The sequence below is a fragment of the Hyperolius riggenbachi genome, chromosome 3, assembly GCF_040937935.1.
Source record: "Hyperolius riggenbachi isolate aHypRig1 chromosome 3, aHypRig1.pri, whole genome shotgun sequence".
NCBI classification, from domain to species: domain Eukaryota; kingdom Metazoa; phylum Chordata; class Amphibia; order Anura; family Hyperoliidae; genus Hyperolius; species Hyperolius riggenbachi.
The window spans coordinates 328,640,737-328,665,190 of record NC_090648.1 but is presented as its reverse complement, the minus strand read 5'-3'; the positions used below and the strand labels follow the sequence as shown (position 1 = coordinate 328,665,190).

The window sequence follows — 24,454 nt, the reverse complement described above, 5'->3', positions numbered from 1 at the left end:
TGCGCACAGGAACGTGAGCAAGGATACACGTGGCCAGAGCTGCTAAGTCGCAGTGGCCTGTCGGTGAAACTGAAACTAGCTGGCGGCGGGGGAATGGAGGATCGTTGACCAGCGCAGGACAGGACGGCTGCAAGGGGCTGGCTTAAGTGAAACGCTTTTTTTTATCTTCACTTACGCTTTAAATTTATAGACACTACCAGTACCAAATGATCAGCTAGATGCTAACCACAATTCTGCCCTGTATGCAAGCCATCATATTGCACAGTACTACGATGATCTCCAGTATACCTACAGACCATGTATAGCCAGATGAGCCAGGGGTGTAACTATAGGGGCTGCAACCCCTTCAGCTGCAGAGATGCCATTTTGGGGGGGCAGAAGCAGGCGATGCTGCCCAATTGTTGACCCCTAAGGTGTTGAGCTGGCCGCGGTGTCTATTAGTTAGCCAGTTCTTTCCCAGCAACCCACAGCTCACCTCAGCCTTCAGGAGTCTTCCCGGGAGGCAGAGCAGGGCTACGGGAAGATGGCGTCTGAAGCCCTGCACTGGAGACTATTTGTGTCCACAGTACTGGGCTTCCCGTAGCCCTGCTCTCTGCCTGTCCGTGTGGGAGATTTGCTACACAAGAATTGTTGGGGCAGAGTAGACTTCTGCCAGGTGAGTCAATTATTTTTTTGCATGTGCATTATTTTCTGGTGAAATGCTGTCCACATTACGATCTTTTTTTCCTGGTGAAATGCTGCCCACATTATAATTATTTTCTGGTGAAATGTTTATGCTTCCCACTTTACAATTTATTTCTGGTGAAATGTTGTTCATTTTACGATTATTTTCTGGTGAAATGCTTATGCTGCCCACTTTACAATTAATTTCTGATGAAATGCTGCTCACGTTACGATTATTTTCTGGTGAAATGCTGCCCACTTTACAATGAATTTCTGGTGAAAGGCTGCCCACTTTGTGATTATTTTCTAGTGAAATGCTGCCCACTTTAGGCCCCGTTCACACTGCACACGTTTCCAGCCGCGTTTTGGAAACGCGTGCAGGTGGCCGACACGCACGACATCAGACATTGCATAGAGTGCAATGTCTGATGTTCACACTGCATGCGTTCCGGACCTGTGCGGTCCGGGAACGCATGCTGCACGCATTTTTTGTAAAAACGCATGGCTGTCCCATTCACTTTTCAGTGATGGGATCAGCCACACAACGCACACAAACGCGGATGTCATGCGTTCGTACGCGTTGCGGTCCGCACGCATTCCGCACGCATGGCCATCCGCGTTTGTGATGTGAACGGGGCCTTACGATTATTTTCTGGTGAAATGTTTATGCTGCTAGTTACGTCCCTGAGATAAGCCATCAAATCTGGGGACACTACCACAGATGTTCAGCGAAAAATCTTGCTGACCATCTGGTGGTGTCCCCAGATGTGATGGCTCATGGCTACTGCTGTGCTGTCTGCAGGCATGAAATTTGATTGTAAGCTCTTCAACGACCGTGAATGCTTTATGTGACATAAGGAAAAATGAACGGGAGTTGTGGGTGTGGCCTGGGTTCAGAGGTGGAGCTTAGGGCGCCAGAAACCTTGTGCCTACAGGCTCCTGAGTTGTAAATCCGGCCCTGTCTGGATGTATGAGTCGTGACGGGGTGGCCATCCCATGTATCTTTTAATATTTTTATGCATTTTCACTTAGTAAACAAAAAAGTTTGATATTGCTTTTCTACATTTCTACAGTTCTAGAGGTATTTATTTAATTATACCATCAGGGGATGTATGTCCCACTATTTAATTAATTTCCCACTGCCAATACTTGACTGTTAATATAGATAGTGGCTCCCAGATACCTCTATCTTCAGGTTTCCTTTAAGAAAATGTATAAATAGTGAGCACAGTATTGGTAAATAATTATATAAACCGCGGAGACAACAGTAGCCCTTCTCAAGTACAGCGCATTAGAAAATTCCAGCAAATTCAGAGTAAACAAAATTATGGACTGCGTGTATATTTTTTATATAAGCGTACACTTTCCAACTCCTCAACATTCCTGGGAGCAATCTGCGAGATTGGCATTGGGTTATAACACACGCAAGATCTATATCTCTCTGTTTTGCTTTATCTGCCCATTGATCAGTAAACAATAGCTTATTTTTGCACAGGATAAAAGATTTTGTCATGGCAGCTGGTTTTGAGTAGCTACTTGCCCACAGGACAAATGCATTTAAAAACCTTGGGACGCGGTTTCTCCGTCTTACTCGAGTTTGTTTTTCCGACTCAGACTTTCAAATAACTTGATTCAAATCTTTACCGTTTGTTTACTGTAATTACTGCTAAAATACTGACTTTTTCCTATGGGGTTTCTGTTTCTGATGTTTCAGTATTAAACTTTTCAGTCTTTCCCCAACTGCTAATGCTGGTAATTTAGATATGGGCAGACGTAATGGCTGCTGAATTGCTTATTCCAAGGAACATTAAAAATTCAAATGACGTCTAAGAAACACTTATTAACTTACTCTGCACTTACGAGAAGAGATATGTAAATATACATTTTTTTTTACATCCACAAAGAGACATTTTTTGCTTCCCAAGTGACAACTACAGAGGTGTGAATAGTTACGTATGCATTCTGATGCCAATCAACCCAATCTAATCCAGCATGTGTTCATATTATTTGATTCACTGATATTTAAAGTGAACCTGTGTCCATCTGTTTATGCTGTGAGACTCGGGCTTAAGTCATAAGTTTTGTTCACCCTTTCCCTTCCTTAATAAGCTCCTCCCACTCACTTTCTCTAACCATTTGATATTAGTGATAGGGTTAGTGGGCAGCTCATCTATATAAAGACCGTTTCCCAATAGAAACAGCTTGATGTAAAAGGAAGGGTGGGCACAATTTATGACTCAAGTCTTAAAGAGGAACTTAAAGAATCAATACATTGCAAAGTGAGAAGTTAAAAATAGAAGAGAGATCAAGAAATGATTGATATTTGCCATGTAATTGGTTCATGTTGTTTGATCCACAATGAGCATGCACATCATCATCTTTACTAATAGCAAACAAGAAAAATGCTAGATAGCACCAACAGTCATTATTTATTACCATAATGGAGCAAGTCATGAGCTGGCCAGGAGGACACATTTATATATTATAGGTAATGTGAAATTGAAAATTATTATAGGTATATTATTATAAAATTATTATCTAAGTGTGATTTGCCTCAATGCTATAATCCTTTTTGCAAAATAGAGGGACACCATGCTGCAGACCTAGCCAGTAGCCAGCACTGCTTTCTGTAAAGTGCGGTATTTATGAATTGAATGTTTGGATACATGTATTTACATGATTGTATTATAAGGAAGCTTGCTTTGTTTTTGTATTTGCTAGATTTTGTCCATTATTACAAAATCTGAAACTGATAAATAAAGCATTTGTGGATCACTTATATACAGTACTTTATTTTCTTAAAAATTTCATGGCCCTCTTTACATATTGATGTTATCAGGGAAGCTGCAATACCTTTTCCCGATGAGCTGGTGAAGAAATAGTTTTGTCCATTTTTGGGCAACAAGATAAATTAAGAATAAAAAGCGCACATATAATTAATGATTAACCCCCTTGCCGGTCCAATTCCCGCGGCAAGGGGGCAGCAGAGCACTTTTTTTTTATTTTTTTTTAAAATCATGTAGTGAGCCCTGGGCTCGCTACATGATAGCCGCTGAGCAGCGGCATCCTCCCACCCACTCTGATCACCTCCGGCGATCAGAGTAAGCAGGAAATCCCGTACAGAATTGGATTTCCTGCTGGGCTTCCCCGGTCGCCAAGGCGACGGGGCGGGATGACGTCACCGACGTCATGGACGTCGAGACGTCAGAGGGAATCCCGATCCACCCCTCAGCGCCCTGGCACTGATTGGCCAGGCTGCGCTGGGGGGGGCGCGGCGGGTAGCGGAGAATCGGCGGGTAGCGGCGGCGATCGCGTACCACACGCAGCTAGCAAAGTGCTAGCTGCGTGTAGGGAGAAAAACTTTGAAAATCGGCCCAGCGGGGCCTGAGAAATCCTCCTACGTAGGTTACCCCGAGCTGAGCTTGGGATACCCGGCAAGGAGGTTAAAGGCTTAATTTTAATAAATTATTTTGGAAATAAAACAAATTAATTTCTATTCTATCACCAGATTCACTGAAGCCAAAGTAGTCTTCTTTCTTCATTCATATGTAAAGTCTTCTTCTATTACACAATCCTGTAAAAGATGAGGCCCTACAAATACATTGTGATAATTTGATTAAAGGAACCTAAAGTGAGAGACATATGGAGGCTAGCTTATTTATTTCCTTTTATAGAATACCACTTGCCTGGCAGTCCTGCTGATCTTAAACTAGCATGTGGTTATTCTAAAAATAAACAAAAGTGGGGACACCGAGAGCCCAATATAGTGTAGTAAGCAAAACAATAGGTTGGAATTGAAAAGTATATAGTGTATATACTCACAAAAGTGGGTAACCTCCTAGGTAACCACTGTACAGGCAGGTGAGATTAGACCTGTCCTCACTCAGGATTAAAAGTCGCTTTCTGTAGATCAGGAAAAAAGAGACGGGGATCGACCCCTCCACCAGGGGTGGATATTGGTAATATAAGAGTGAACAGAGGTGCCAGCAGGATAAAAGGTAGTAAAAAGTTTAAAAAGGTGGTGGTAGACTCACCTCCTTGAAGTAGACAAGATACTGTCAGCTTTTTAACAACAACAGGTTTATTTATATACTCCAGACAACCATGCAACGTGTTTTGCAGGTATATTCCTGCTTCCTCAGGCAATAACAAATAGGAGTACACGCAGTACAGTCTCTAGGTTAAGATAAAGATAGAGACACTTATCGTGACCTAGAGACTGTACTATTTGTTGAGGCCTGAGGAAGCAGGAATATACCTGTGAAACGTGTTGCATGGTTGTCTGGAGTATATAAATAAACCTGTTGTTGTTAAAAAGCTGACAGTATCTTGTCTACTTCAAGGAGGCAAGTTCACCACCACTTAAAATCCTGTATGCACATTCCTAGTGTACTGTATCCATGTTTTCTTATTTAATAGCATTTAAAAAAAAGTAATATATTTCCACTTTATACTTGACCTGGGGAAATGGCATATGGAAAACATATTTCTCATACCATGTTACCTTTACCAGTTTCATTACTGTTATTATTCATTAGACATCTTCTGCAGTAACATTCTGATGAATCACAGAGAACTTATCATGTCTGGTCTAATTCTTATATTGGTGCTAATGTATGATTATGTCTAAGAGCTGATATTGAGTTGAACTAACAAAAGTGCCTAAATTATGTGACATTTTGGTGACACTGTGTATATGTTTTTATCTATTTCAGCAGTAGAAGAAGAATCAAGCCGCTTGCATGAGTTATCCTCAGAGACATTGGCAAGAAGTAGGGAGCTTACATACCAGTGGCTGCATACTCAATGTGGAGATTCAGACTCAATAAGTTCTACAACATCTAAGTGGTAAATACCTACTTGCTATTTTACTCTTGTTGTAAGTGGTTAATTGAAGTAATGTATGACAGACTATACTGAGATTCTCTATTAATTGTAGGCTTCTAGCAAAGTAATAATGCTGGATGTGAAAGTGGGAATAACACAAGTATTTGTGCAGAGATGGAGAGATGAAGTTCGGTATCTGAGCCAGTGGTGACCTTGTCTCAACAACAATGATGGTAACACTGCTCTGGGATTCAGTAGCTTATATAAAGCTGCATTTTGATAACTGAATCCCAAAGCGGTGTTACCATGATTGTTGTTGAGACTAGATTGTAGCTTGAGTGATGTTGCTCCTGCTAATGCAGTAGTGGAATCATATGATTATTTGGTTTACTATTGTTGACCATTGGTGACCTTTGCATCATGCAGAAGCATTCCATACAGATAATTACAAAACATGGAAGTTTGAAACAAGACAAGACACAGAGCATTGAATATGGTGCTTTTCTCCTGGCAGACTCAAAGTGCCACAGCTGCAGCCACTGGGGTAGACAGTAGCAGTGATGGGGAGTCTTGCCCAAGGTCCCTTATGGAATAGGTGTTGGCTTACTGAACAGGAAGAGTCGAGATTCTATCCCTGGTCTCCTGTGTTAGAGGCAGAGCCATTAGCAGTACACTATCCAGCCACTCAAAACCTATCTGGTGCCAAATGCAGCAACATAGGAGAAAATAAATTTGTAGTGCATTTCACTGTGGGAAAAAAGTACTTCCTATACACATACATGTATTTTAAATTTTACAGTTTTTGTAATCGTGGTCTTTTAAAGAGAGTGGATGATTGTAGGTGTGTGTGTGTGTGTGTGTGTGTGTGTGTGTGTGTGTGTGTGTAAGTGTGTGCATACGTGTTTGCGTATAGATACAGTACTGTAGATACAATTCTCCTTTATACAGAAGTCACATTTTTAAAATCCTATTCCATAAGGTTTTGAAGCAGGCCTAAATTGTAAAGCTACAGTAGGTGCATATTAAATTATCAGGCATGAGGAGGGACTTTGCATTGAGATTAGAAATACTGGTAATTTAAATCATTGTATATAAAGAAGAAAAAATATTTGAAGGATTTTGCACTAGGATCGAGTCTATTTAGTTTAGATTATTTTCCAAATGTAACTTTTAAGTGATAGAATGTGTTTCTATGCTCTTCTCTCGTAGCGGCTAGTAACGTTCACCTAAATTAAGAGATTGTGGAAGTGTATGAAAGAGATTGTGGAAGCATTAATAAAAGGTGCATATTATTAAATTAGAATACCTTTATCTCTATGCCAGTAGGATGTTAATCCCATGCATGTAGAATCTTAGATGATGTGCTCATCTTGCACAGACCACATCTAGACCACAAGTCTACATGGCCTCGGCTTGCATTTTTCATGGATAACTAGTGAGGTTTGTTTGAAAAGATAGGCATGAAAATATGTGGTTAGTTATATTTGTCTAGCAACCAAGCTTTCCATTTCTGTTTCCTTCCACTGGTCAAAGAGTTAAAAGTATAGCGTGTTGTTTTTCTTGTCTTGCAGTAAGAGATTCTTGCCTGAACTGAATCATGAAGTTCTGAATGGTGGGCGTGTTCAGCTTGTGGTAAGATCTTGATAATGTACTGATAGAGCAGAGGCTGCCAAGTACTCTGAATACATTTACATACAATAAGTAGCCATGTGTTACACATATTGTACAACTGTCTGCCGAGATACTACACGTAATACATGGCAGACCATAAATAATGACTGCGACTGTATCAAGGTTTTTCCTTGGAGAGTTGTACAGCTACATATATCACATGGTTTAAATCAGGAATCAGAAACTGATCATGCAATTTCCATGCTTATTATTCATGCTTCAGTATTTATTATTAGGATAATCTATGGAAAACTGAATCAGCTATAGAATCAGCATATAGGCTGCTGTTTTATAGTCTGTTATGGCTCATGTTATCTAGCCTAGATCTGTTATGATGTTATATGTACACTTAAAATAAATTAAATTTGGTCAACAGTCCACATTTGCTACTACATTATTTTCAGCAGAAATGCAATTAAAGAAGAACTCCAGCTAAAAGTTTTCTTCGGTATTTGATGGCTTGGGGAAGGTTTGAGCCATTGTTATTTTTTTTTATTGCACAGTTTCCTCACCTTATTATGCTATGGACATCCCAATATCTTCTGTGAGATCTGATGGAGATCTATAGTCCAGTGTGGAGTGTTGATTTGCCAGTATTCACTGTCGGCATCAGACAGTTTTCTTTCTCCTGTCTGAGTTATGTTCTTTATATATTCATTTATTGACGTTTTCAAGACGCTGAGATTTAGCACTGACTTGAGCCTTTGAGTAGATTACTTTCTGGTAGCCACTTACACCTTGACACTTCCAGGTCCTAACCCAACCATGAATCCTTCTGGACTAAAGTTCCATTCCAAAACTGCACCCTAGCTATAATTATAATTTATAATGTATTTTACCTGCAACAGTAGTTACATCAATGCAATATGGATACATTTAAAAAGTGAGGTGACTTTGGGGCAACACAATTTAGGGGTGGGCAGCCTGAATTATATTTTAAGATGAATGCCCAAGGGTCGACGCAGTTGATAAGGGGCTGATTGTCTGAAAGGTTGTGTGTACAGTGCAATAAGAAGCTCACTATTAAACAAAAGGACATTTCCTGTAAGTTGAGGCCCATACACACGTTGATTTTTTCCGAACGACGGGTCGTTTGAACGTCCCGTTGTTCAGTTGTCCGCACGCCAAAGCGGGCGTGTGTACAGACCGTCGTTCGTGTGATAAGACTGATTTTGACCAGTCTTATCACCCGAAACGACGGTCTGTACACACGTTCGATTTGGCTTGCGGACAACTGAACGACGGGACGTTTAAACGACCCGTTATTCTGAAAAATCCGACGTGTTTATGGGCCTTAAAGCTTCAGAGTCTCTCCATGTTTACTAGGTAACTCAGCGAACATCCTCTGTCACCTAGAACAATATCCCCTGCTTCTGTCAACATTTTTGTCAATAATTATCTTTGTGCATTATATTCTGGGCCTGGGGGAACTTTAGAATTACCTGAGCATATGCTATATCTATAAATTACCCACCAAGCCTGGACTGGAATTTTTTGAATGATCTGCTATGATGCAGTAAACAGCTGTAATTATTATCTGGGAACTGTTGAAATATGGAAGAATGGGAGGTTGCTGAAAATGTTCTGAATTAGCAGCTATAGGATCCAGTACAGGCATACAGGCACCTGCAATGTGAACCTTTTATTTAAAAAAAAATCTTAAAATTCAAAATCTTCTAAGCAATCCTGTCAATGATCTGATTTAACCCAGGTGAGCATGACAAATTCTGACCATTTTATAATTACGGGTTTAAAGAGAACCAGAGACGAAGCACCCTCATGTATTTTACCTTATAAATCAGTGGGAACATGACAGTAAACACCTAATCTGCTCTTTGTTTCATTGTTCTCTGTTTAATCTGACTGTTAACACCTCTGATAAGAATCCCCGACTGAGCATTCAGTCTGGCTTTGCTACAGAATGATTATAGCTGAGTCTGTCTTCTCTGGTGTCTTTTCAAGCCCAAGCCTGCCCCCTTGTGGCTCTGCTATAATGACTCAGCTATAATTATTCCCTGCAAAGCCAGCCTGAATGCTCAGTCCGGGATTCTTATCACAGCTGATAACAGACACTTTTAGCAATGAGGATGAAACAGAGAGCATGGTAAGTGTTTTCTCTAATGTTCCTACTGATATATATGGTAAAATACATGAGGGTGTTAAGTCTCTGCTTCACTTTAAATCTTTCACTCCGGGATTGCTGAATCACTAATGATTAGGGATGGTCAGAAATGTCGATTTCCGATTCCACAGAAATTCCAATTTTCGCCTATGCCGATTACCAATTCCACAGATTTCTGATCGGTTTCCGCTTTCCGACTAGCGGGTTTTTTTTGGTCATTTTTTGCATTCTCTGATTGGCCAAATACTTCCAAGTTGACTCTGCATTCTTTGATTGGTCCAATGCTTCCGAGTTCTGTGATTAAGCTAAAATTACCAAGTTGTGGTAATGCAGTATTTCTACAGAAATCCGATTTCCGAGTTTGGATTTCTGATTTCTGAGAAGTGTTTTTTTTTTGTCATTTTTTGCATTCTCTGATTAGCTAAATACTTCTGAGTTGTTTCTACATTCTCTGATTGGTCCATTGGTTTTGAGTTCTGTGATTGGGCTAAAATTACCAAATTGCAGTAATGCAGTATTTCTGCAGAAATCCGAGTTCCGTTTTCCGAGTTCCGATCGGAAATTCAGAAATTTCAATTCCGCGAAATCCGAATGAACATCCCTACTAATGATATGCCTGTTAGAGCTGTTTGGAGACCCCTGGGGATCCTTAATCAATCTGTCCCTCTTTGTACCTATTGTTGATCATGATTTTCCTCCAAATCAAGGACATGGTAAAATAGTCATTTGAATGAACTTATAAAGTAACATTTACTTTTGCAATTGTGCTATTAAGAAGGTGACTCCACCAATCACAAAGATGAAAAACAGACAGGCATGTAGACTGCTGTGCCTTCAAGATGGTTGTCAGAGAACAACTTGCATCCTTTTCCGGAACACTGTAATACAAGCTAAAAAAAATTCGTCCTGCGGACCATTTATTAACCTTGAGAAATTCAACTGATATTTCTATGTAGAAATATTTCTTTATTTGCAGTGATCACTATTTTTATTTTTAATTTGTTTAAAGCAATACTGAATGGAGCTGAAAAAAAATTAAATTCCTATGGAGAGGGAGGGCTCTGGATCCCATAGAGTCTTCCCGGTCCTCTGTCCTTTCTTGTTCGACAGCTGGGCCACGATGAAGATCTTTAAACAGCTTGGTTGAATATCTCTTCAGCGCTCCTCAGGCAGCCTTTAGTAGTACACTTTGGAAGTACTACCCTGAGTACTTCCAAAGACAAGCAGATCTGTACTGTGCATGTGCAAGTCTGAGCTTGCGCATGCGCAGTATGAATGTGTCGGGTTTTTGAAAGCACTCAGGGGCACAAGTGCTTCCAAAGCCTGCCAAGAAGTCTTGAAGGCGCATAAGTTCAACAGGTGACAGTGGTAAAGCAAGGGGACGGAGAGATAACTGGGAAGACATCCAGAGCCTTCCATCTCTGTTTGTGAGTATCCAACTCATTGTTTTTCTTTTTCATCTCACTTCAGTATTGCTTTAACAGTAAGATGACAATATGCATTAAAGAGGAGCTGTCAGCTATACTATCTCAGAAAAAAACACACATATATAAATAGGTAAATACTTGCTCTACTTGCATAACATATGCATTGCACTGTCCACATTTTCATCTTAATGCTTTTTCTATTGTAAAAAAAAGAGAAAATCCTTCTTAGGAGTTTTCATTTTGACTGTGTCTATCTTGAAGCCAATCCTGACATAATTTCCTCCCTTACTCTGTCTGTGTATGATTGCCTGCCCTCCCCCCAGAATTCAGACACTCCCACCCAGCTCTGCAATAGAAAGTGTATTATCTCAACATGATAAATGGTGGCCAATTAGAGAGGAACAGAGGTGTGGGAGGGAAAAACAGGAGGGAAAGAGGCTTCAGCCAATCATGCTGCATTAGTTATGTCTGAGGGGAAAGGTAAGAAGAAAAATAGAAAACCCAGCATGCCCTGCAACTTCCTTTGTGCGACAGATGTACCACATAAGAGCCAGAGAAACTGGGGAATGATATTTTATGCAGAAAAAAGAGTGATTTTTAACTTTTGGATTGCCTGGTTAGCAACCTTATTACTTGTTTACCATAGAAAAGTAAAGAATTGATTTTTAATTTTATGCCTGACAGTTACACTTTAAGCCATAGGGTGCACTTTGTATTTAGCTTAACTCAAATAGTGGTTCTACCATAAATAAGCCTGTTTCCTAAATTATTTTCCACATATTTTAAGAAAACTAATTTTCTCATTTAACTTGACTTCTTTTCTTTTAGGCTAACCCAGTAAGCAAGGATGCTGATGATATTGACCTGGTATCTGTGAAGTCTGGAAGTACCTTATCTCAGCACAGAGCAAAGCATTTGGAGACTCAGAGAGCCCCATCATCATCATCAATATCATCAAGTAAGTAGCAGGGGACATTACAGTACATGCCTGTGTAATTTTTTATAGACTAATGCTAGGTACAGACCATACAATTTTCTGTTAGATTCTTCTGTTAGATTTACCTACTACATGGAGAAAAGCTATCTGGCAGGTAAATCTAAGAGAAAATCTAACAGAAAATTGTATAGTGTGTACCTAGCATTATCTTTGAATATGGCCGTGATCTCCTACATCAATGCTGCTCCTTGGCGGTGTCTTTAGCACTGTTGATTAGTACACATGTATTCTTCTTTATAGCAGATGTTATACAGTAGAATATAGCTTGCTTATGTGTGTACTTGCTAGAGAAATGATGTATGGATTTTGTGTTCAGATCATAATGCATTTTATGCCCAGTACACACCATACAATTTTCTGTTAGATTTTCTGTTAGATTATTTTCTGTAAAGTACTGGTAGAGACTGGTCATTATCTATATATAGTGCATTGTCTTCTGGTTATCTCCTCCTTAGTAAAGCAGTACCTAATTTCTAGGCAGATAGATGGTTAAATAGATAATTTCCAACATGTTGGAAACATCTATCTGGCAGGTAAATCTAGCTAACAGAAAATCTAACAGAAAATTGTATGGTGTGTACCTAACATTACAGGTAACAACTGCAGATGGTCAATAAGATGCTAATAATTCTGGCATGCAGATTATATTCAGTTTAGAATTGGGCCACTCCAGATGATCAGAAAGTGTATTCATTGGCCTAATTCTAAGCTGCATGCATTAAATCTGCAAACAGTATCTCATTGACAATCTCTCTGAAATATTATCTATTCCCAACTCTCAGATGACTTGTTTAGAATAAGAGTTTAGGTTGCCAACCACTGGAAAAATAAGGTAGTTTCAACAGGACACGCCTTCTGTGCTCTGGAACACTTGTTGTTATTAAAAAAAAACAAAAGTTTGCTTTCCTAAAACAGAAAGAATTTGCGATAATTCAGGTTGGAGTGAGCTCGAGATGTCTCCCAGGCACCACTGCTGAATATATGCAAATTAACCATTGTACCCTTAGAAGCTAAACACACCTCCAGAACCGCTGGAATGCAATGATGTGTCAGCTTGTTAATATGTACAGAGCCAAAATAATGTTATAATAATGTTATGTTGTTATTAGTACAGGGAACCAGTTCTTAACTTAGTGTAGGTGAAGTAACTTAATTTAGTGTAAAAGTTAGTGTAGCCCGTACATAATAAATATCTGGATATTTCTTTACCTCACGTGAACTGAAGTAGTTTTTTGCACTAGTGACGGAATGTCTTCGGCAAATTAACTTTACCTCCTGACTTTTCTCCTAAGAGATCATTTTTCATCTTCTCTTTAGAATAACTTGTCAGCATTTTGCAATTAAAAAGGCACCAAAAAGTAGGTGGAAAAGTACTATCAAAACTTTTAAAGTATTTTCTTGCTTGCTGGTGGGTTAAAAAGGATTTTATTAAAAGAAACACGAGGTGAAATAAAACGTAGGAGATAAACAATTGTATCTAGCCTCCTCCTCCTAAAATGACTTTTTTAGCTATCTCATGTTTTGTTCTATATTTAAATTTACTTTTTAAGTTTTTACTGTTTCATTATCTCTGCTCAATGACACTGAAGCATGCCAGAGTTAAAATCTATAAACTATTGACCATTTTTATCTATTCCCTGCTCTTGTAAGTTGTTTTCTGCCAGAGAAGAGTTATATGATTGTAGTTCCTTATCAGTGAGTGTCACGCTATAGTCCAACCTGGTCTCAAACCTAGACAGAAACTGTCACTTGCATACTTGATATTTAACTCTTTCCATCATAGGAAGAGAATTAGGAACACAGCATAGTTATTTTTGTGCTTGGCACTGTACATTAGTGTTGGGCGAACAGTGTTCGCCACTGTTCGGGGTCGGCAGAACATCACCCTGTTCGGGTGATGTTCGAGTTCGGGCGAACACCTGATGGTGTTCGGCCAAACCGTTCGGCCACATGGCCGAACTAAGAGCGCATGGCCGAACGTTCCCCGAACGTTCGGCTAGCGCTGTGATTGGCCGAACGGGTCACGTGGTTTGGACCCGAACGCGCTCTGATTGGCCGAACTGTCACGTGGTTCGGGTAAATAAATACCCGAACCACGTCATATCTCCGCCATTTGTCTGTGGGTTTAGCTTTGGGTAGGCAGGCAGGGTAGTTCGCGCTCCAGCCACGCTAGCCAGGGTCCCCCCAGTCATTGTGTCGCTGCTGGGAATAGTAGTACACCGCTCGCTCAGCCACACTATATAGCATTGTGTTTACTGCCACTCTGTGTACCTCGCTCAGCCACACTATATAGCATTCTGTTTACTGCCACTCTGTGTCTGCTGGGAATAGTAGTACACCGCTCGCTCAGCCACACTATATAGCATTGTGTTTACTGCCACTCTGTGTACCTCGCTCAGCCACACTATATAGCAATCTGTTTACTGCCACTCTGTGTCTGCTGGGAATAGTAGTACACCGCTCGCTCAGTCACACTATATAGCATTCTGTTTACTGCCACTCTGTGTACCTCGCTCAGCCACACTATATAGCATTCTGTTTACTGCCACTTTGTGTCTGCTGGGAATAGTAGTACACCGCTCGCTCAGCCACACTATATAGCATTGTGTTTACTGCCACTCTGTGTACCTCGCTCAGCCACACTATATAGCATTCTGTTTACTGCTACTCTGTGTCTGCTGGGAATAGTAGTACACCGCTCGCTCAGCCACACTATATAGCATTGTGTTTACTGCCACTCTGTGTACCTCGCTCAGCCACACTATATAGCATTCTGTTTACTGCCACTCTGTGTCTGCTGGGAATAGTAGTACACCGCTCGCTCAGCCACACTATATAGCATTGTGTTTACTGCCACTCTGTGTACCTCGCTCAGCCACACTATATAGCATTGTGTTTACTGCCACTTTGTGTCTGCTGGGAATAGTAGTACACCGCTCGCTCAGCTACACTATATAGCATTGTGTTTAATGCCACTCTGTGTACCTCGCTCAGCCACACTATATAGCATTCTGTTTACTGCCACTCTGTGTCTGCTGGGAATAGTAGTACACCGCTCGCTCAGCCACACTATATAGCATTGTGTTTACTGCCACTCTGTGTACCTCGCTCAGCCACACTATATAGCATTGTGTTTACTGCCACTCTGTGTCTGCTGGGAACAGTAGTACACCGCTCGCTCAGCCACACTATATAGCATTGTGTTTACTGCCACTCTGTGTACACCGCTCACCCAGCACACTATATAGCATTGTGTTTACTGCCACTCTGTGTCTGCTGGGAATAGTAGTACACCGCTCGCTCAGCCACACTATATAGCATTGTGTTTACTGCCACTCTGTGTACCTCGCTCAGCCACACTATATAGCATTCTGTTTACTGCCACTCTGTGTCTGCTGGGAATAGTAGTACACCGCTCGCTCAGCCACACTATATAGCATTGTGTTTACTGCCACTCTGTGTACCTCGCTCAGCCACACTATATAGCATTCTGTTTACTGCCACTCTGTGTCTGCTGGGAATAGTAGTACACCGCTCGCTCAGCCACACTATATAGCATTGTGTTTACTGCCACTCTGTGTACCTCGCTCAGCCACACTATATAGCATTGTGTTTACTGCCACTTTGTGTCTGCTGGGAATAGTAGTACACCGCTCGCTCAGCTACACTATATAGCATTGTGTTTAATGCCACTCTGTGTACCTCGCTCAGCCACACTATATAGCATTCTGTTTACTGCCACTCTGTGTCTGCTGGGAATAGTAGTACACCGCTCGCTCAGCCACACTATATAGCATTGTGTTTACTGCCACTCTGTGTACCTCGCTCAGCCACACTATATAGCATTGTGTTTACTGCCACTCTGTGTCTGCTGGGAACAGTAGTACACCGCTCGCTCAGCCACACTATATAGCATTGTGTTTACTGCCACTCTGTGTACACCGCTCACCCAGCACACTATATAGCATTGTGTTTACTGCCACTCTGTGTCTGCTGGGAGCAGTAGTACACCGCTCGCTCAGCCACACTATATAGCATTGTGTTTACTGCCTATCTGTGTACCTTGCTCAGCCACACTATATAGCATTGTGTTTACTGCCACTCTGTGTCTGCTGGGAACAGTAGTACACCGCTCACCCGCCACTGTATAGCATTGTGCTCTGTGTCGCTGCTGCGAATAGTGGTACACCGCTCACCCACCACTGTATAGCATTGTGCTCTGTGTCGCTGCTGGGAATAGTGGAACACCGCTCACCCACTACTGTATAGCATTTCTGTACTGCCACTGTACTGCTGCCAGTCAGCGTGTACTTTAAGGATAAGTGAAATGAGGAAGAAATCCGGTGAAAGAGGGAGGGGCAAGGGAAGAGGTGTTTCCCCTGATGGTTCACGTACAGGCCACAGGGGAGCACCCAAGAAAACCCACTCAATACTGCCCATGTTGTCCAGGACAACAACCCTCACAAATCCAAAAGAACAGGACCAGATAATTACTTGGATGACCTCTCAAGCGTCCAGCAGTGGGTTAAGCAGCACCAGCACATCACGCACGAGGTCTGAGTCCTCAGCCAGTTACAAGGAGCCAGTGGGCACAAAGCTGACACAACCGGCAGCGACACCACGCACACAACTGCCAGATAACCAGTCCGATGAATTACCTCAGGACACAATGGAGTATTCGCAGGAGCTATTCCCAGCCCAACAAACTTCCACCTTTGAAAGGTCAATGGAGGAACAGCCAGAAATGTTGTGCCCGGATTTACAACCATTAACTGTGGGAAATGCACCGCGCACTGAAATGCAAGGCGAGTCCGAGGACTTCGAAACCCAAATCCCAGAGCAAGTTGGGCAGGAGGGGTTGCAATTGCAGGAGGTCGGCCAACAAGATCTGGAAGACGACGTTGGAGTGAGCTGCGCAGAGGTTGTTCTGGGGAGCTCTACTCCACGGCGGCGGCCCCCCACAATGACATATGACGAGTTTGAGGAGATGGAAGAGGAGGGTATGGACAATGTGGACATAGACCCAGATTTTGTTTGTGAACGAGAACATCGCCGTCGTAGCAGCAGCACAGATGAGTCTGTTGAAGAACCCACTGCTGCACGAGTTCGCCTTGTACCACAAGGTAGGCGGCGCGCAATTTCAGGCACCACAAGCGTGGAAGTTCAAGTGAGAGGCAAAAGAGGCGCAAACAGAAATCGCCAGCAAGGCAGGTGCTCCAAAGTCTGGGCTTTCTTTGAAGACTGCACTGAGGATGGTACTAGCAGGGGGAAAAGTATTAACAACCTCTCCACCACCAGCATGAGCAGCCACATGCTATCCAAACATCCCACTCTGTGGGAAAACGCGGTAGGACAGGGTACCAGCAACACTGCCTCCCTTGGGGTCACCAGACTCACCACCAGACCCGCCTCAGCAGCAGCAGTAGCCCAGCCATTACATGGTTCACAACATTCACAAACATCAGACGCTGACACTGTCACTTTCCGGAGTAGTGCTCTTGAGGTCTCCCAGTGTTCATCAAACACAACAACCAACAGCCCTTCAGTGTGCAGCCCTACGATTCAGTTGTGTGTCTTGGAGATGTTTGATCGCAAGAGGAAATTGCCAGCAAATGACCCCCGGGCCGTGGCAGTAACAGCCAGCATAGCCAAGCTTCTGGCCTGCGAAATGCTGCCATTTCGAGTGGTGGAGACAAACAGCTTCAAGGGCATGATGTCAGTGGCCATCCCACGTTACGTGGTTCCCAGCCGCTACCACTTTGCGCGCTCTGCAGTGCCTGAGTTGCATGAGCACGTGGTCAGCAAAATAACCCGAAGCTTGAAGAATGCCGTTGCCTGCAAGGTTCACCTCACCACTGACACCTGGACGAGTGCGTTCAGCCAGGGTCGATACATCTCCCTTACCGCGCACTGGGTGAACCTTGTGGAGCCTGGCAGCGATTCCTCACCTGCTACGGCGCGGGTGTTGCCCACGCCGCAAACAGCTGCACAGCCGTCCCTCCCACTGGATAACAACAGCAGCACCTACCTCTCTGACTCCTTCTCCTCCAACGCATCTCAAAGCTGTACCTCATCCGGAAACGCTAACCCAGCACCAGCAGCAGTAGGATCGTGGAAGCAGTGCAGCACAGCTGTTGGCATGCGTCAGCAAGCGTTGCTGAAGCTGATCTGCCTTGGGGATAAGCAGCACACGGGAGGAAATTTGGAGGGGAAAAAAGGAACAGACGGATTTGTGGCTGGCACCGCTGGACCTGAAACCGGGCATGGTTGTGTGTGATAATGGGAGTAATCTCATTCGCGCTTTAAGGTTGGCTAAGCTGACACACATCCCTTGCCTGGCGCACGTGATGAACCTAGTAGTTCAGCGGTTCCTGAGGACATACCCAGGCGTGGCCGATCTTCTGTTGAAGGTGCGACGAGTGGCCAAACATTGTAGAAATTCCAGTACTGCTTCGGGGGCCCTCGCCAAGATGCAGGAGCGCTTCAATCTCCCCCACCATCGCTTGCTGTGTGATGTCCCTACGCGCTGGAATTCTACGCTGCACATGCTAGCCCGCTTTTGCGAGCAGAAGAGTGCAGTGGTCCAGTACATGACGGGCCGAGGCGCATCCGGACAGCTGCCAAGCTTCTGTGGATCCGATTGGGCCAACATGTTGGACCTCTGCCAAGTCCTTCAAAATTTTGAGCAGTCCACGTTGCTTGTGAGCAGTGACAACTCTTCAGTCAGCATTACCATACCACTGCTGTGTTTACTGAAGAGGTCAATGTTGAAAATCAAGGAAACAGCTGTCATGATGCAACTGGGGGAATCTGAAGGAGAAAACGATCAGCGTGATGGTACCAACATCAGGCCATCCGCCTCAGGAAACGCTGGCCCCAGCAGCTATGACGAAGAAGAGGAGGAGGAACAGCTGGAGTTGGAGCAGGAATTTCATGCCACCACTGACAAGGGCCAGAGCGGTGCACGTTGGACTTCCACAATTCAGCGCGAATGGTCAGCAGAAGCAGACCAGGAAGAAGGTGACGACTATGATGCATCACAACAACTATCACAACGCTCACAAGAGGATGATGAGGATTCTGGCAGGACTCTGGCACACATGGCTCAATTCATGCTAGACTGCATTGAACGCGACCCACGCATTGTGCGCATTCTGGACAACACCAATTACTGGGTTTATACACTTCTGGATCCACGGTACAAACACAATGTTCCAAAACTGCTTGAAGAAAGAGTCAGACAGGTTAAAATGGAAGAATACCAGCAGGCCCTTGTGGAGACTTTAGAGAGGAGATTGACATCCTCCCCCTCCTCTAGCCAGTTGTACGCCGACAGACTGACTTCCGCAAACCCAGGACGACCAGGAGGGCAGCAAACAACACAAGCCGCAGCTAGTGCCCAAAAGGGAATGGTATCGGCAGTGTCCTTGGAGTGGGAAAATTTTCTGACACCCATGCAGCAGCAGCCCACAGAACAGCAAGCATGCAGATCCACCTCCAACACCGATCGCCTGGAGAAAATGGTCAAGGACTACATGTCAGATGGCGTAGCTGTGTTGAACAATCCATCTGCACCCTTCAACTATTGGGTATCGAAGCTAGACACCTGGCACGAACTGGCAATGTACGCAATAGAGGTGCTGGCTTGCCCAGCAGCCAGCGTTATGTCGGAACGCTGTTTCAGTGCTGCCGGAGGCATCGTCACAGATCGGCGTATCCGCCTCTCCACAGAAAATGCAGACCGTCTGACTCAAATTAAAATGAATCAATCCTGGATTGGAAACGACTATGCAACACTCCTGGACCCCAACCAAGTAACATGAACAATGACCATCTGTGATAGGTTAGCGTTGCCGGTCCCTGTTTATGGAACCTCTCATCTTTATTACATTTATGACTGCATGGCGGTAAAAAGCATGCTATCCGCACGCTTCTTGTCCTCCTGCAAGGCCTGGGTTGTTGTGTCTCAAAGCGTGGCCTTCTCCTCCTGCGCCTCCTCCTGTTCCATCACGTCTGCTGCTGCTGGGTTAGCATTGCCGGTCCCTGTTTATGGAACCTCTCATCTTTATTACATTTATGACTGCATGGCGGTAAAAAGCATGTTATCCGCACGCTTCTTGTCCTCATGCAAGGCCTGGGTTGTTGTGTCTCAAAGCATGGCCTTCTCCTCCTGCGCCTCCTCCTGTTCCATCACGTCTGCTGCTGCTGCTGCTGGGTTAGCGTTGCCGGTCCCTGTTTATGGAACCTCTCATCTTTATTACATTTATGACTGCATGGCGGTAAAAAGCATGCTATCCGCACGCTTCTTGTCCTCCTGCAAGGCCTGGGTTGTTGTGTCTCAAAGCGTGGCCTTCTCCTCCTGCGCCTCCTCCTGTTACATCACGTGTGCTGCTGCTGGGTTAGCGTTTCTGGTCCCTGTTTATGGAACCTCTTATCTTTATTACATTTATGACTGCATGGCGGTACAAAGCATGCTATCCGCACGCTTCTTGTCCTCATGCAAGGCCAGGGTTGTTGTGTCTCAAAGCGTGGCCTTCTCCTCCTGCGCCTCCTCCTGTTCCATCACGTGTGCTGCTGCTGCTGCTGCTGCTGGGTTAGCGTTGCCGGTCCCTGTTTATGGAACCTCTCATCTTTATTACATTTATGACTGCATGGCGGTAAAAAGCATGCTATCCGCACGCTTCTTGTCCTCATGCAAGGCCTGGGTTGTTTTGTCTCAAAGCGTGGCCTTTTCCTCCTGCGCCTTCTCCTGTTACATCACGTGTGCTGCTGCTGGGTTAGCGTTTCCGGTCCCTGTTTATGTAACCTCTTATCTTTATTACATTTATGACTGCATGGCGGTACAAAGCATGCTATCCGCACGCTTCTTGTCCTCATGCAAGGCCTGGGTTGTTGTGTCTCAAAAAGCGTGGCCTTCTCCTCCTGCGCCTCCTCCTCCTGTTCCATCACGTGTGCTGCTGCTGGTGCTGGGTTAGCGTTACCGGTCCCTTTTCCTGGAACCTCTTCTCTGTATTACATTTATGACTGCATGGCGACAAAAAGCATGTTACCTGTGCAAAGAAACATGACATTTTCCACATTTAAAAGACAGTTTTTCCTTTGAAACTTTACAATCAATTTTCTCAAAAACTATAAGCTCTTTTTCAAATATTTTTATTTCCTCTTGTACCCACTCCTAAGGTGCACATACCCTGCAAATTTGGGGTATGTAGCATGTAAGGAAGCTTTACAAAGCACGAAAGTTCGGGTCCCCATTGACTTCCATTATGTTCGGAGTTCTGCGCGAACACCCGAACATCGCGGTGATGTTCGGCGAACGTTCGCGAACCCGAACATCTAGGTGTTCGCCCAACACTACTGTACATACACATGTCTATCTCATCATATCACATGTCACCTCTTGTATTCTTTAAAAAGTTGTGAAAATTTCACCTAGGAGAAAACTCAGGGGAAAAAGTTAATTGTGTAGGTGTCCATTTGAAACTACTTAATAAGCCCTTTTTTAATTCACTTTTTTGACAAAATTTTTCCCAAATGATATTTTCGCACGTTATTAATAAATTGCCTTTTAAGTTTGTAGAAGATGTTGTGACAGCGCTCCTCTTCATATCTGAAAAGCTAAACAGAAAAGCTTCACATAGTGTATTACTGTAGTCTCATATTGCAGATAACACACATGCCACCCAAACGTGCAACAAGTGATTCACTGTGCTCCACTCTCAGTGATATAGCAAGCACCCCTCCAATATAGCAGCTCACCAGATGGACACCACCTCAAAGTCCAGGTGGGTCTAGCGCGTAGCCTTACAGCGGCAAACTTTAAAACCACAACCTTCACAGCTCCATTTCTCCAAAAGTATAAATTCAGTATTTATTGCACAATCCACATGTAAAAGCAAAATAAAACAATATAGCATAATACAATCTTATTCAGTCAGTAACAGGGCCTGTGCAATACAGCCCACTCACTTGAGTTAGATGATAATGAAGCTCATCGGGTGTTACAGCCCAGCAGTATTTTTCATCCTCTGGTGGCGCCGGCGTCCCGAGCTTCCGCTTTCCAAGTTCCTCTCAGTGTGCGTATTTCCTGCTGCCCAGTGACATCAGACACCTTTTAAGCCACCAGCCACTACAGTAATTAAATACTATGAATAATTTTGACTGTACTTTTCACCTACTTTTTGGTACGTTGTATATTGAAAACAGAAGATGAAAATGATCTCTTAGGAGAAAACTGAAATGAATACGGGCTATATGGGTTGATTCACTATAACAATATTTATTTATTTTTTGCGGTGTGGGGAACAGTTAAAATCCAACACTAATCTGCATTACTGACCCTCCCTCCCCCCCCCAAAAAAAATAATAATAATTCTTGAATTATGAAGGAGGAGAATAAAATAATTTAAATCCTTTTTAAATACAAAAGTAAGATGCTGTATTTTAAAAAATATATATTCTTTAAATTGTTTTTTTTTTGGTTTTTTTTGGGAGGCTGTTTTCAAAAGAACGTTGCTGTAGTAATAATAATGTATTGATTAACTGCTTTTAGAATTAGCAGTGCATTTCTTCTAATTTATTTTCAGAAGTGCCTAATGACAAAGAATCCACTTATTTGAAATACTAATAGTTGTTCCATTTTCTCTTTAGACAGAAATGAATGTACTCCGCTGAAAATAAATTCAGGGCCTCAACGGAAAGAACGCATTTCATTCCGAGATAATCCAGTTCAGCTTAGTGGAGGCTGGGGTAGTGGAAAAAAGAAGGGAAAATTACTTAAATAAAACATTTTGTATGTCTAGAGTTGCAAAATGCTGCTATTATATGTTATTTTCTTTTTCTTTTTTATTTACAGTTTAATGAAATTAGAGACTGTGTTAAAAGAGCTTTAGAGTAAACATGAAAGAAAGAAATATCTCCTTTGTTCACTAACTTTGTTATACTTTATTTGCCTCCATTTTTTTATCTCATCTCATTTATGATCTTCGCAAAAGCAAGGGGTGGTTTACTGTAACAGTGAAGTGAGTTTGCAGTACAGTAAACCAGTGTTTCCTTCATCATCCAATCCTGTGCAGAGGGTATGACCTTCGCTGTATATGATTGGTTGTTTGATGTATACTACAGCCCTATAATATATCTGCCTTACATTTGATCTACATAAAAATGTAAGGCAAAAAATAAATAAATAATAATAATAAATAGCATTTATAAGAAACTGTTTGCATGTCAGGGCTCTAATTTTGTCTTGAAATGATCATAAATCCCTGTTTTTAAATCTGTGCTGAAAATGATTGCAATGCATTCTATTTTGAAGAAAAACTCCATTCAGTACCATCCAGCAGTGTGAGTGAAAGTGAATGAAAGTACTTTATGCATACCCCCATGATGGATGACATCACCATAATCTTGAAATACGAGCATCTCGGTTATTGGATGCAGTTTTGCCACACTTCTGGTTTGTTGCCTCCTGTTCATCCAATTAATTGTTGACTCCCATAGTTGATGAAGTTAGGGCGCGTTTCCACTTGAGTGGAAACCGCCGCAAATCCGCAGAGTTTCCCCGCAGGCGAATAGTGCGGGGAAACTGCCATAGGGTGCAATGGTAACGCCGGCCGATTCGCTACCACTAGCGATTCGGCCGGCTTTTCTATCCGAATTGGCGCGGAAGGCTGCGGATCCCATAGTCGTGCATGGCATGGCTGATGGGATTTGTCTGCTTTCCCCGCAGACCCAGAAGAGCCATCTCACGTCTCGCAGACGCGCGCCGCTCAAGTGGAATCGCACCCTAAGCGTAAAAAGTTGGTTCAGGCATTCTGTGATGGTCCTTTTGTTTCAGTTTTCAGTGCATCCTTTTGTTTCAACCCCTCCCCCGCTTACTGTCTTTCCCTAACCAATTCTCTTCTTCTTTCTTTCTAACCCTCACCTCCTCCCAATTGTATTCCATATGAATTCAGAACTACAGTCACTACACAAAAATCACCTATAGGGAAAACTTTCCCCCAAGAAAACCTCCACTAGTCCCTAGTCCTCTTTTTTTTCCCCTCAGCAGGCTTCTGCTCCCTTGACATTTCTCTAACAGCAGTGAAGCTCCACCAGTTGTATCCCCTTCTTGTACCTGGGTTTTTTGCAAAATTGCTTTGATCTATTCTTACCTTTGCCACAACATCCCACATCCATACTGAGGCAGAAGAGACCTGGGCCAGAGACCAGGAGGAACCTTACTGGGGAGGTAAATATCAGCCTTAATCTCTGCTGGAGAATTTTCATAATTTGCTCTGAGATTCATTTGGAATGACAGGAAATGATATCCATTAACTTCTTTACATCAGCCATAGAAAGTAAATGTAATCTTTCCAGTAAAGGCACACACAATAGAAAAAACCCAGCACAAGTTCTAACCTTTGCCCACTACTCAAAACTACAAAAATAAGTTCCACTGAAAGTCAAAATACTGTATATATGCATTCCATAAAACTAGCTCTACTGTAGTACAAAAACCTATATAATGTATGATATCACTGCACAACCAGCCATTTAATACATGAACAGCATTAAAGCCTCAGTCCAAGCAAGCAACACACCATCTGCATATACCTTGGCAGGTTCCTGAATCTATTGCATCACATTTTTGTTGTAGTAAAACAGCCATACAGCTATACTAACTGGTTATTGATGTGGTCACATGATCACAGATCTCCTGTCATTAATTCAAAAGATGCTATCTATAAGCAGGGGAATTATAAGTAG

General features: G+C 42.9%; 1 protein-coding gene across 4 annotated transcripts in view; it reads left to right on the top strand.

The window, feature by feature from the left end:
* LRRIQ1 (leucine rich repeats and IQ motif containing 1) overlaps nucleotides 1-22,519 on the top strand; it is a 259,065-nt gene extending 236,546 nt beyond the window's left edge. For 2 of the 4 annotated variants that reach the window (XM_068276848.1, XM_068276844.1), the window contains 4 exons: nucleotides 5,379-5,511; nucleotides 7,062-7,122; nucleotides 11,539-11,668; nucleotides 22,358-22,519. In XM_068276848.1, the coding sequence (XP_068132949.1) occupies nucleotides 5,379-5,511; nucleotides 7,062-7,122; nucleotides 11,539-11,668; nucleotides 22,358-22,491 (458 nt within the window). In that variant the 3' untranslated portion in view covers nucleotides 22,492-22,519. Of the gene's footprint in view, nucleotides 1-5,378; nucleotides 5,512-7,061; nucleotides 7,123-11,538; nucleotides 11,673-22,357 lie in introns of all 4 variants that reach the window. The other 2 variants (XM_068276847.1, XM_068276846.1) reach the window with 2 other exon arrangements.
* The last annotated feature ends 1,935 nt before the right edge of the window (nucleotides 22,520-24,454 follow it).